General features: G+C 36.3%; 1 protein-coding gene across 7 annotated transcripts in view; it reads left to right on the plus strand.

The window, feature by feature from the left end:
- FBXL17 (F-box and leucine rich repeat protein 17) overlaps window positions 1-13,388 on the plus strand; it is a 475,832-nt gene that overhangs the window by 173,819 nt on the left and 288,625 nt on the right. The window contains exon 7 of one of the 7 annotated variants that reach the window (XM_027100349.1): window positions 1,612-1,804. The exons of the other annotated variants lie outside the window; for them this stretch is intronic. Coding sequence (XP_026956150.1) covers window positions 1,612-1,699 — 88 coding nt within the window. The 3' untranslated portion in view covers window positions 1,700-1,804. Of the gene's footprint in view, window positions 1-1,611; window positions 1,805-13,388 lie in introns of those variants that run through there. 7 annotated transcript variants of the gene reach the window in all.

Genomic DNA, 13,388 nt, shown 5'->3' on the forward strand with positions numbered 1-13,388 from the left:
CTGATAAAGCGATTTGTGCATTTATCCTCAGATGAAATTCAAATTAAAGGTACTTTTTCATTGCTTGGTTTGTAGTGCTGTTGGGTATCGGTTCTGATATTGGTTCTTTCAATAATTCTAATTGCCGAATATCATTTTAAAGGAAATATTAATTGATATGTAACATTAGAGCATTTAACCTAGTACAGTCACTTGAAAGGAAATCTATATGAGGTCGTCTTTTTCTCATCTATGTCAGCCTGCTTTGATTTGTAACTCCAGTTCTGGAGATGGGATGGAAACTGGATTTGATGTGGAAGAGTTTGTCTTATTGATTCTCCACGTTCACGTTTTTGTCGTATAGAAAAACACGTATTTTTATGATAGTTCCAACGTATAATGGTAATTTTCAATTTCTGCTTTGTCTTTGGTTCCTAGTGAGCAATAATGCATAAGTAAACATTTCCGCAAATAATAATAATTAACAGAGCTTTTATAGAATCATATTATTGGTATTCCTGGATGTGCTATTCTAAATGCTACCACTGATTTTGTGTTTTTAAGACAATATAAAGATGAGTAAATGTATATATTAAGCAGTTAGTTTGTGGGATTAAAAAATTATGTCTTATGTGTTATGAATCAGAATTCGTGATCAAATTATGGGAAAGAATGGGACACAATGTATCAATATATGATGATGAATGCAGTGCTGTATACGCATAAATTTGGAGGCTTCCTAACCTCAAAACCCATTTTAAAATTAGCAACAATGAACAAAATCTTCACTTATTGATGAAAATGAAAATAGTTTATTGACTGTTGGGACAAATTTATGACTTCCTGCCCTCCCCCCACTTCCCCCCAGCTGTTGTCTTATTCTTAATCCCCAACCAGAAATGGTAATTAAAATAACTCACTGTTGTCAAAATTTTTAAATGTATGATAAATGAAGCCCAGTAAATAGTAAAAATATGAGAAAGGTGATTAAATCTGACAATTTCCTTGTAAAAGGCTTGAGATGATAAATATCTCCTGTGATTAGTTATTAATTTAGTGCAAGAGATTTTGCTTCAGCCTAAAATATTTTATAAACAGTGGCATAAAGAAATATCTTAGAAGATAGGTACACACATGTTTAACCAGAGGAGAAATAGCTGGAACTTGATTGGTATTAATTAAAAATGGCAGAGCTGACATGTATGTGCCTGGGCTACTTTCCGTATGATGGTCCTTCCAGAAATTAAAAAAGAATACATGAAGACATGAAGAATTGACAGAGTACTTTCAGCTTGAACCTTTTTGTCTCATGAAGATGGAAAGGTTTTATGTTTATCATTCCTCAACTGATAAAATATTTAGTTTAAGGTAGTATAAAATAACTCCTTGCTTATTGAAGTTGACAAAAGCAAACTTGTTTCATTAACAGTTATAGTTGCACTGCTAATAATTTCCCTTAAAATGAATGTGAATTCCTTTATATTTAAAGAACAGATGAAATAATAATGGTGGTTGTAATGAAGTGCTGTATCACGTTACTGTTGGCTGACTCCAGAGCCCATCAGTCTACTGGTGGCATATATCATTGTGTGGCTGTGTAATGTTTTGTTTATGAATCTCTCTCTTTGCAAGGGCGAATCTGCGTCTTCATCTTTGGCCCTCTGCCCCAGCCTCAGCCCCTGGAACCTCACATAGAGCCCAGCTCAGAGAAGCGATTTAATACCTACGTGTTGAGGGAGTTATAAATGTTGCTTTTGTAGGATGGATAAGTCTGTTTTTAAATTTGGCTTGAACTCTGGCCAAAATCCAGGCAACTGGTTCACATGTCCTCCTTCTTCAAGATTTACTTATTTCTGAATAAAGTTGATACTTAATAAAGTGAGGACAATGTCATTGTCTTGATTTAGATAGAGCTTGCTTTATGTATTGCATGCTTTTTATCTGAAAGCCATAGCTTCGTTTTTTGAACAATACCTAGGCTTTAATGTTGAATCGTTGGTTTCTGCTTTTTTAATAGAGTCTTTGGAATACTTTTAAATGAAGATCCAGAAACTTCATTTGCTTTTCATATGTAATGACACCTTGTATTAATTGAAAAGAGGCAGAGGAGACAGTTACAGCTTTTTTTCTGTTTCTTGGTGAGAAAAGTATGGCTATATGAAAAAACTTGCATAGTTTTTCTTAATTCTTCCTTGTAGCACTTTTAAGTGCTGCTCTTTAAATGTATGTTTAATATTTGGATAATTGTAACTATGAATCTAAACATACTGATTTAAGTCCAGGTTCACATTAGAATAATTATCTGGTTAATTGCTCTTGTGCAAAAATAGGCTAAAAAATCATCAGAACATCAACTTGTGAAAGCAGTGGCAGGAGTTTCAAAACCACCAAGCATACCTACTGCAAATCACATCAGCAAAGCAATTAATTTAGGCTAATTGCTTTTCTGTTTGTTCAAGATGCACTTTGGAACTGTCTTTTGAAATCGTGGCAATTAAGATTAGTAAGCAATATAATTAAAGAATGTTAGAATTGTCACTATTTTTCAAAAATGGTAATTATTCCATATGAACCTATATAGTAGATGTATCACCCATGTGGGACTTGGAAATAATTAAAGCAAAATAGGAGTATTTTAGCACACAAGTTTCCCTTTAAAAATAAATCGAGTAGATTACCTCTTCAGCAACTGTAGCACAGGGTTATCTTTAATCTCTAATTATCAAGAAGAATTATCTCGTTTCAATAATGCACACACTAAGGAGGTTTGTTCACACAGAGGGAGAAATAACCACCGAAGATGGCACTGGCTAGTGGCATTTTCTCTAACAGATGTGTTTCGGGGTTCTTGTATGGCTTGTCTTAACATAATCAGGATTTTTAAATGTCTTAAAAAACAGATTAGGCATACGTCATGTTATTGAAGTTTTCCTTTATTGAGCATTATAATTTGGGCAGCACCAATTTGTCTAAAATTGAAAACGACTTGAGTTTCCAACTGTTTCTGCATGAAGCCATGTTGTAACAGAACCTCAGCAAAAAAAAATGGCAACTTTAGGAATCAGTTCTTCATTGGAAATGTAGGAATGTCATTAGTGGGGGAATTAGTCATTCCCCAAACTGCTTCTCTGTTCACCATATTGTCAAACAGCAAGTAGCTATTTCTTTCATCTCTCTCCTTCCCTAAGGAGCCATTCTTATCACGCAGCGTGTTTAGTGGCCTGTCCTGCCCGATGAAATTATCCAAAGCAAATAGATTGGATTGTATTAAGGACTGTGGCTCTCCGAGTGAATCTTTGAGAGACACACCTGTTAAAGGAAGTCTTGATAGCAGTTACTTTGTGACTTTCCGGGTCTGTGACAAGAAATTTAGGAAGATATTCATTAAAATTAGATTTGATGCAATCAATTAAATTTCAAGTTTTGTTTTGGCATTCTACTTTTTGTTTGTTAGTAGATATAAAAATTATTTTCTTTATTTCTGCTTAAATCGGGTATGAATAGATCTCTAAGCCTAGCTAGTTAACTGTATCACAAAACTAGATTTTTCTCTAGTGATCACTTTCATGGAGAAGAACAAAAGTATGTTTAGTTTTTACAAGGATATATTTTTCTTTACTTCTTTTACAAAACTTCATAGTTTCTAGAAGTGCAGCATACTTGATCCAGATTTCCCGGTGATGCTGTTTGTTGTGGAATGTTTGATTAGAAGGCTTCATGTTGAAGGTAAAAATATCAAATCAGATGAAAATAAATATATTGATTAGAATAAATAGAAAAGTGTGGAGGACTCCTAGAATACAGAAAAATGAACAAAGAAACCTAAATGATGTTGGTCTTCTTTTGAATCTGTCATTGAAGTAGCAGAACAGTGTTACTCTAGTTTGGGGAAAACTCAAGCTAGTACTTCTTTTTGGCCTTTAAAACATGAATTCTGCAATTATTTATAGTTGAAAGACAGCACAGGTGCTATAAAATTTGTCACTATTTCACAGACTTTAGAAGATTGCAAATTATGGCCACATATTTACCCTATCCCTGTATGCATGCCTTTGTGCATTGGTATATTGACTACCCTTACATCAAGAGGTGGCATCTGTTTCTCTATCCCCTTGAACTTGGGCTGGCTTTGTGACATGCTCTAACCAATAGGATGTAGTGGAAATTATGTTGTGGGACTTCCAAGGTTTGGCTTCAAGGGGCCTTGCAACTTGCTTTTCTGGAAGCTGCCCCACCTGAAGAGGCCCAGAGTAGTCTCTCTGAGAATGAGAGATCACATGGAGATAGAGGTCTAGCCAACAGCCAGGGTCAAACTGTCAGACGTGTGACAGAGGCCATCTTAAACCATCCAGCCTCAGTCAAACCTTTGGATTCCTGCAGTCCTGTGAATGAAACCCGCAGAACTGCTCAGCTGAGTCCAGGGAGTTGTAAGCAAGTAAGAGCAGTTTTTTTAAGCTGTAAAGTTTTGGTGTAGTTTGTTATTCAGACATTGACTTTGTAGCTGCTCTATGTTGAACGTTTTGTATTAAGTTAGGCAAGGTGCCAAGAGTGATTTATTCATTATCCTATTTAATTATCACATCAACTCTGTGACATAGGTATCATTATGCCCCATTTTATAGATGAGGTAAAAAAGAGGCTCAGAGAGGTAAAAGATCTTGCTGGCGATCACAGCTAGGAAGTGCAGTCAGGATTGAATGCAGATCTGCCTGACCTTAGTCTCATCTATCAAACTAGCTCCAAAAGCTTATTTTAAGTTTAAAAATACATTTGGTTGCGATAAGCAGTTAAACCTACCAGTAGAGTCTATGAATACAAGTACTAGCTAAATTGCATTATAATAAAATACATCTCATTGATTAAAATAAATATTACAATAAAATAACATCCATTTGCAGTTTCTAGTGTAACTATTTAATCTTGGGTAATCACCTAAAAAATGCATGGGGAAAAGAGACAGTTCTTCTGAAAGGAATAGTGTGAATACAAAATTAAGAATACATAAATGTAAGGCCTTGATTTTATATGTATTTAAAACAGTTTTTGGCGTTTCATATTATTCAGAATAGATCTCTTTCTACCCTTTTGTCAAGTTAGGGAGAAATGGAAAAAGAGGAGATCGTCTTTTAGAAGAATTGTGGCTGAAGCTTAATCACTGTCATGTTTGCCTTCAACACTGTGTCTTTTAGTAATAAGTCTTGTAAGGACATAACTTCTATGGCCTATAGGCAGTAATGGTACTAATACCTATGACGAAAATACCACAAAAAATTCTACAAATAGAAGTGGTAGTCTTTTCATTTTTTGAAATGCTTTTTTAAAAAATTTTAACTATCACCTTAGAAACCATACATCAATAAACTAATTAAGACTAGTGGGTGATTCTGACATGTATATCATATCTCATCTTACCATTTACTATAGCACCACACTAATCAGACCTGCCTCAGGGTTTTATTGCCTGTTAAATGAAGCCTGGGAGCATTTCCTCCATGATTTATTATGGTATTTGGAGTACTAGTTTCATTTGGGAAATACAGTTTCATTTGTTTTCCTTTTAACTTGAATTTAAACTCAATTCCTATTTTTGGTTTTGATTAATCTTTTTTTCCATTAGCAAATTACCAGTGTATTTTAATATTTTGATATTTTGTTGTATTACACACAGAGATGAATATTTTGTTTTGTGTGAGTATATATCTGGAGACTCCTGTGTTTGGGGAGAGGAGAGAGAGTAGGTTGCATTTTTTTTCTTTTAGTTTTAACTTACACGCAGATGGGTTGTAAATTTCTTAGAATGTGACATTGATAACAGCATAGGAATTAAAACTGTATCTGGGAATTTTGACTTTTCCATATTCCTGGGCTCCTAACCAGAAGTTCAGTAAATGTGTGTTGATTGATTAGATGGCAATATAAATAAACCTAGTAAACGTAAGCTTATGTTCAAGGTAAAAGAAAAAGAAAATGAACTGTTCACATTCGTCAAGAAATAGAGCAAATCAAAATAAGTCAGTCAAAAGAGTCAAGTTCATTTAATGAATATAGACATAGCCTTTAAAAATGCGTTATAAGTGTAATTGAAGAGTTAAAGAGGCACACACTGAATTCTCTGACAGGGGTGTGGTTTAAGTGTGAGGTACTTGGATACAGTTTTAGTCTGACAACATGTTAACCTTGCTGGATTAAAAAAAAACTGAATGAAAGGGCTTCCCTGGTGGCGCAGTGGTTGACAGTCCGCGTGCCGATGCAGGGGACATGGGTTCGTGCCCCGGTCCGGGAAGATCCCACATGCCGCGGAGCAGCTAGGCCCGTGAGCCACGGCCGCTGAGCCTGCGCGTCCGGAGCCTGTGCTCCGCAATGGGAGAGGCCACAATTTATTTGGAAAGGGGATGACAAAATATGTCAAGACAACGCCCTGGCTTTCTTCATTAAATTTAGTAATGATTTGGGGGAAAAAAAGAAGAGTTTTTCTGTAACATTTTTTCCTGCAGATTTATAGACGTTTGTGGGATAAATATCTTCAAAGAAATATATATTACTTATCACACAGTTAATATTTTGCATATTATGGTCTTATTGGAATTAGAAATGTTTAGTAATTTATATCTTTAAATAGATGTACATCTTCTTTTTGTTTCCAAGATTTTTCTTTTATGAGTTTATTTCCAATACTGAGACATCATTATGTTATAGAGGAGCTTTGTTTTTGTTTTCTTTTTTGGTGATGGCTTTTGGCAGCCATCCATCTCCAAGTACAGTGTAACATGTAACAGTGAAGCTTGTTAAAGGGGGAGAAGTATGAACTATCACCAGGCAGGCCCTGACAGACATTCAGACATCCACACAGATACTGCTGCTACTTGATGGTGTCTCCCATTTTGAAAATGTAGCTATTTAAAAAGGGACAAGGTCGCGATAACGTTACACGCCTGTTGCTTGTTGTATGCACATATATTTTACTTGTGATTCTTTCCCCACTGACAGTATCTTTCTAATGTTTAATTTGAATGGTTACATTTATCTTTGCTAACTTGTCACTGTTAGTTGTATACTACGTTTCAATCCTCTAAATAGATTGTATATGTGCACACTGTACTTGGTAAAGAATTTAGAATTTGTGGTGATCCACACTGATGGGCTTGGGAGTATGTATGGGGGAGAACATGGGATAGATAGTAATTCAAAGTAGCAGGAAATCCTAACATGCACCTCTCCATGTTTTTAGCACTGGTAGGCATTGATTTCATTTCATTGTTGAGATAATGGTGTCCTGTAAGCATTTAGGTGGAACAAAATGCCTAGGGTTAAACGTGGACTATAGTTAATCTTCAGTGCAACTCATCCTCAGGCAGGTAATCAAAAATATACACTTGTTATTTTGAAAGTTCTGTTAAAGCTGTTATTTAAAAGTGCCAATCATATCCAGATGAAAATTCCAGAATATACCCCCAGTATATTATAATCATCAGCATCGAGCTGCAATCATTTATTTTAAGAATCACATTTGCAAGCTAGGTCCATTTAAAATAAATATCCTGAGCTTCCCTGGAGGCGCAGTGGTTAAGAATCCGCCTGCCAATGCAGGGGACACAGGTTCAAGCCCTGGTCCGGGAAGACCCCACATGTCACGGAGGAACTAAGCCTGTGCGCCACAACTGCTGAGCCCGTGTGCCACAACTACAGAGGCCCATGTGCCTAAAGCCTGTGCTCCGCAACAGGAGAAGCCACCGCAATGAGAAGCCCATGCACCGCAACGAAGAGCAGCCCCCGCTTGCTACAACTAGAAGAAAGCCCGCAGGCAGCAACGAAGACCCAACACAGCCAAAAATAAATAAAATAAATAAAACATTTAAAATAAAATAAAATATCCCAAATCTTAGTGTAAAAGTAATTTTGTAGTGAAATTACTTCTTTTTTTTTTGAAGTAGATAAACCCAACTGGGTTGTTTAAGTATTTGTATGAGTGAAACTTACTTCCAAAGATTTCAGAGTGGGAAAATCAACAACTTTTTTTTTTGTCCTAAGCTCCTCTTTTTTTTTTTTTTTTTTTAACATCTTTATTGGAGTATAATTGCTTTACAATGGTATGTTAGTTTCTGCTTTATAGCAAAGTGAATCAGTTATACATATATCTCCATATCTCCTCCCTCTCGCCTCTCCCTCCCACCCTCCCTATCCCACCCCTCTAGGTGGTCACAGAGCACCGAGCTGATCTGCCTGTGCTATGCAGCTGCTTCCCACTGGCTATCTATAGCCAACAACTTTTGACTTTATATTTTAAGGGCAGAGGAAATTTTCGTTCAATTTCTGTTTAATTTGCTGTGACTGCTGTTGACATTCACAAATTATGTCATTAATTTTGACATGCAAATAAGAAAACCAGCGACTTTGGGATTCAGCTCTGAAGAGCTCTCTGACAGATGCTTAGACATGTCGCCTCTGTCTCCCCGCCAGGCATAACAGGACGATCGGTAAATGAGATGTTGTAGTTTTCCCACAAGCCTTTGTAAAAGGAGTCTTTTTTCCTCTTTCTGATCCATTACAGAGCAGTTGATTCTCAGGAACTTTTCCCCCTTTAATTTATGCCTTCTTTCCTTACTTAAAGCCGTGGTCTCTTTTACTTTTTTGTTGATGAAGTCATTGATGGCATTTCTCAGGTAATTTTTTCCCCTTTAACTTGGATCTTCTTCCATTCCTTCAATCTATAGAGTATTTTCTTTTATTGTTGTCAGTGTCACTGATGACATTTTCATCTGGTTCTTGACATATTCATTTTATAATACATGGCATTGTAAGGAGTTTTTTGGTCAGTGACATTTTGGCAAACACTTGCCAGTGGCTACCAGAGAAGGTCAGTTAGACGCAGAGCAATGAAATAAGTTACCCTGAAAGGCTTCTGTGCAATACTAATGAATAGGGCTCGCAGAGGACTATGGGAGTCTGGGGTTCTTTGTGTTGTTTTTTGTTGTTGTTGTTATTGTTGTTCCAGATTTTTATCATTGTCATTCACTATATAACCTTGGTAAACTTATTTAAGTTCTCTTTGATAGGATTGAGTTAATAAAGATTGAGTTACCTTAGTGAAATGTTTGGAGGCTTAATCATGTTTCAGAAGCACCTTGAGCATGAATCATTTGTTCATTATTAGAATGGTGGCTTGGGTGGTACCATCCATCACTGATGCTTTATCACCATTGTAGCCTCATGGTTCCCTGCAAATTGACAGTGAAGGTCTTATATCAAACATTTTAAAGACACTAGCAGATTCTTGATGGCTACTTATTGCTTATTGAGTGGTAATACTGAAGTGTTCACAATTATCTGAAGAAAATAAGGCAATTAGTGTGTACTCATTATTGTATATTTTCATAAATGTCTCTATTTTCAGATTAAATGGGTGAAGTGTTTTCAGATTCATAAATGGAGGTTTTTTTTAAGAAAACCAGTGACCCCTACTTATGTTGCCATAAAGTAAAATACCTTAATATATAGCTACTTTACCTCTGTGAATGTTTTTCACTTGCAGTTTTTATCCAAATACTGTATATTTTAATGAGTTACACTTTTCAAAATATACTTTAACATTATCTACACACACACATACTCACACACACATGGTGGACTAATAAGGAGATTAAATGAAATTCAAAATATCTGAGGAAGCAGGGCTTTCAATTTCTAATTTCTGGTTCAGCTGAGGAAATATAATGACTGAAAATTAAGGAAATTAACTGTTTACTTTGAGTGTTTATATGTAATTCTGTGTTTGATATATTCCAAGAATCCTAAGATCTGATCTGGAAGTAGTTTCAAAGGACATGTAACTCAGCCTTCTACCTGTAAACTGCTGACTCTTCATCTATTGCATATATGCGGTTCTTTCTTTTTTTCTTTTCTTCCCATCTTCTTACCACTTTTCCTTGATCTCTCATCTGGGTCTATTTAGTTAACATATTAAATCACATTCCGACTATCTGACATTCAAAATGCTTCATAACTAAAAGATCAGCACTTTCTGAAAGTATTTTAAAAATCAGGTTATTTATTCTCAGTTTTAAAAAAAGACTGCAACACATCCCCTGAACTTTAGAGCTTGGGCAGGTGTATCAGAGGTTTTAAAATACAGAGACATCTCCCTGGAGTGTGTGTTTTGCAGGAGTGGAGTGGGGAGGACACAGCGGACTGCCGGGGGGGGGGCAAACCGCTAGAGGGAAGACACTGCACATGCTGATTTCCCTTTGCTCTGTCTTGCTTTGTTTTTCCAGCCCTGTGGCTTGCAGGTTTATTAAAATGCTAATGATGTTTATTCTATTTTTATTGGCAGCTCTCCAGATTTGATTATTGATATATCTGAATAACAGTGAAATGCAACATCAAGGTCTCACTTGACTCTTTTCCCTAGATTTTTGTCAGTAGAAGTATAAATACCACAATGTCAGATGGATCATATTGTAGTTTTTTTATCTGTATAAAAGTGAAATGTTACAAGAGCACTGTCAACTGTTTGGAAATGAGCTTTTATTGGGATAGCGAGGGGTCTCCCGTGGGCTCCAGCCTTAGGTGAGTGTGCTATCCCAATCTCTGAGGAATAATCATATTTCTAATAACGAGTGCCTGAGTGTGTTTATGGGTTTTCATTTCTGTTCTCATTTTCTGGGTTTTGGTATTTCACATCTTGTACAAACTGTCTAACGTGTATACTAATAGACTGCAGAATACACCTGTGACTGGCAAGGGATTGAGGCATTACTATATTTCCACCTGCTCTTTCTGAAAATTTTAACCACAGCCCTTTGGGGTTGAAAAGACTTCTGAGAACACCTCATGTGACTTCTTCATCTTGCTGTTTTGAAACTGAGGCTCAAAGATCACCTGTAACTTGTCTAGGTTCACACAGCCTGCTAGTGGTGAAGGCGGCCCTTAGGCTGCTGGGTCCCACTTGGCTGAGCTTCTCCCTTACCTTCCATTATAGCCACTTATTTGCCATCAACACTTGTTTTCTTTCATGGCCTAGAGTGGAACTGGGTATCTCTAGATTGTACACTCCTGTGTTTCTTTTATGCCCCTTTGGCAAAACAACAACACACACACAAGGAGGTTTTTAGTAAATATTTTTTTAAAAATGGAGGCTATCTAAAATCTCACTTTCTAAACATTTCCATTATTGACATTTTGGTGAACACCTTTTTAGATACGCACATATGTGCATGTCCTCCCCCCACCTCCGTTTGGGATTGCATTGTGTGTGCTATTTTGCAGTCTGTGTTTATGTCAACAATATACTACAGATTTATTTTTATTTTAATAAATATAGATACCTCTCACCATTTCTCATGGATTTACGGTAGGGTTTTAGCACATTGCACTTAACCAATCTCTTATTGATAGTCATTCTAATTATTTCCAATTTTTACTCTTATAAGTGACTGTATGGTGAACATCCTTATACCTGTGTCTTTGTGTACTTTTAATTTTTGTCTCCTTAGGGTTAAATTCTTGAAATGGAATTCCTGCATATAAGGGTAAATATATGTAAACTACTTATACATCTTGCTTAATTCCCTATAGACGATTATATCAATATATGTCTATATCCCTGGAGAAGAGTATCTGTTTCTCCATACCCATGCCAACCCTGGATGCAATCATCACCTATTTTGGAGCATTTAAAAATAACTTTAGGGCTTCCCTGGTGGCACAGTGGTTGAGGGTCCGCCTGCCGATGTAGGGGACACGGGTTCGTGCCCCGGTCCGGGAAGATCCCACATGCCGCGGAGCGGTTGGGCCCGTGAGCCATGGCCGCTGAGCCTGCGCGTCCGGAGCCTGTGCTCCGCAACGAGAGAGGCCACAACAGTGAGAGGCCTGCGTACCACAAAACAATAATAATAATAATAACTTTAATGTTTAAATTTAATGTTTTTTAATGTGTAATAAAATTATTTAGGCACTAAATAATTATTTTCCACTAAGAGACAGTATGCATAGTAGTTATGCCTGGAGCCAGACAGTCTGGATTTGAATCCTGGTTCTGCCACTTGCTACACATTTGTCACTGGGCAAGTTGCTTAGTCTCCCTCTGTCTTATTATCTGTAAAATGAAGATTCCAATAGTACTCACTTCATAATGTTTTTGTCTGATTTGAATGTGATTATACGTGTAAAGCACTTAGGACAGTTTCTGGCACGTAATTACTCAATACATGCCAGCTATAATAATAATTATTATTACTATCAGTCAGTGAGCATTTGATTTCCATCTACAGTTTATAGTACACAATGCTGGAATATGGGGTTTGAAAAGAAATATAAGACACAAGTATCCCACTGATCAAAAAGACCCACCACATACCAGAGATAAGGCATAAGTAGTAAATGAAAGTTACATAATCAAGTTAAATAACACAAAATTACACTGTAAGAACAGACATGGATTAAAACATTATTAATTACCAAATGAATGGTATATTTATGAAACAGGCTTCCTATTATAGTATTTGGAAGAGCAATACCGCAGTTTGCTCTACTGTTTTGTATTCTTTTTTCCCAATAGGACCGACTCCTCCTGTGATTTAGGGTGATTGTATATCTCAATTCGTGCAGCACAGTCCTGGTTTGTGTCTGGCCTAATATCATGGTTGGATGATAAATTATATGGTTACCCTTTTATCCCAGTGATACCTTTCTGTGAATGTCATTGTGATGATGATGTGATGTCAAATTCTTGCTTTGGCCTAGGAGCTATTTTGACTATTATCTTTGCTCATTTGTTGTACTTTGGATCAATTTTATAGTTTAATTTAGAGGACAATCTTATTTCCAGGTGCTCAGGGGAAAACTCATTCTTAACTATCACTTACTGCTTGCAAATGTTAGAAGAGAAACTTGGTTTACTGGCAGAGAACAATAGTTTATTGCTGGATTATTGATGATCCAGCATGTTGCATCAGGGTATCAACTGAGACTTTATTTTTCTGAAACCAAAGGGAGAAATATTTCAGGGTGAATTATGGCAGTGGTGGACAATTTTAAATTTATAAATAAAACAAATCCACTCTTCCTTAGAGGTCTAACATGTTATTTTGCACACAGGTGTGATTGTAATAATAAACATGTTTTGAGCAATGTGTAGTTCTCCACATCTTCAATACAGATTTTTAAAAATATTTTAATGTCCTGCATTGTTGACATCTTAGCCAGTGTCCTAATATTTGATTGTTAGTTGAACCTTCTTATCTGCTTTCCTTGCCATTGATGTCACAATAATACATTTAAAAGATTGAGAGTTTAATTTCTGAATGATGAATAACTGCTAAGAAAGAACATAAAGGAATAGAGGTTCACTATGCTGGGCCCTGGCAAAAATGAAACATTTTTTAGCTCTTTCATTATAACTGTCTCTTAATTAG

The sequence above is a fragment of the Aethalodelphis obliquidens genome, unplaced genomic scaffold (assembly GCF_003676395.1).
Source record: "Aethalodelphis obliquidens isolate GAN/ISIS:26980383/991018 unplaced genomic scaffold, ASM367639v1 scaffold4, whole genome shotgun sequence".
NCBI lineage: Eukaryota > Metazoa > Chordata > Mammalia > Artiodactyla > Delphinidae > Aethalodelphis > Aethalodelphis obliquidens.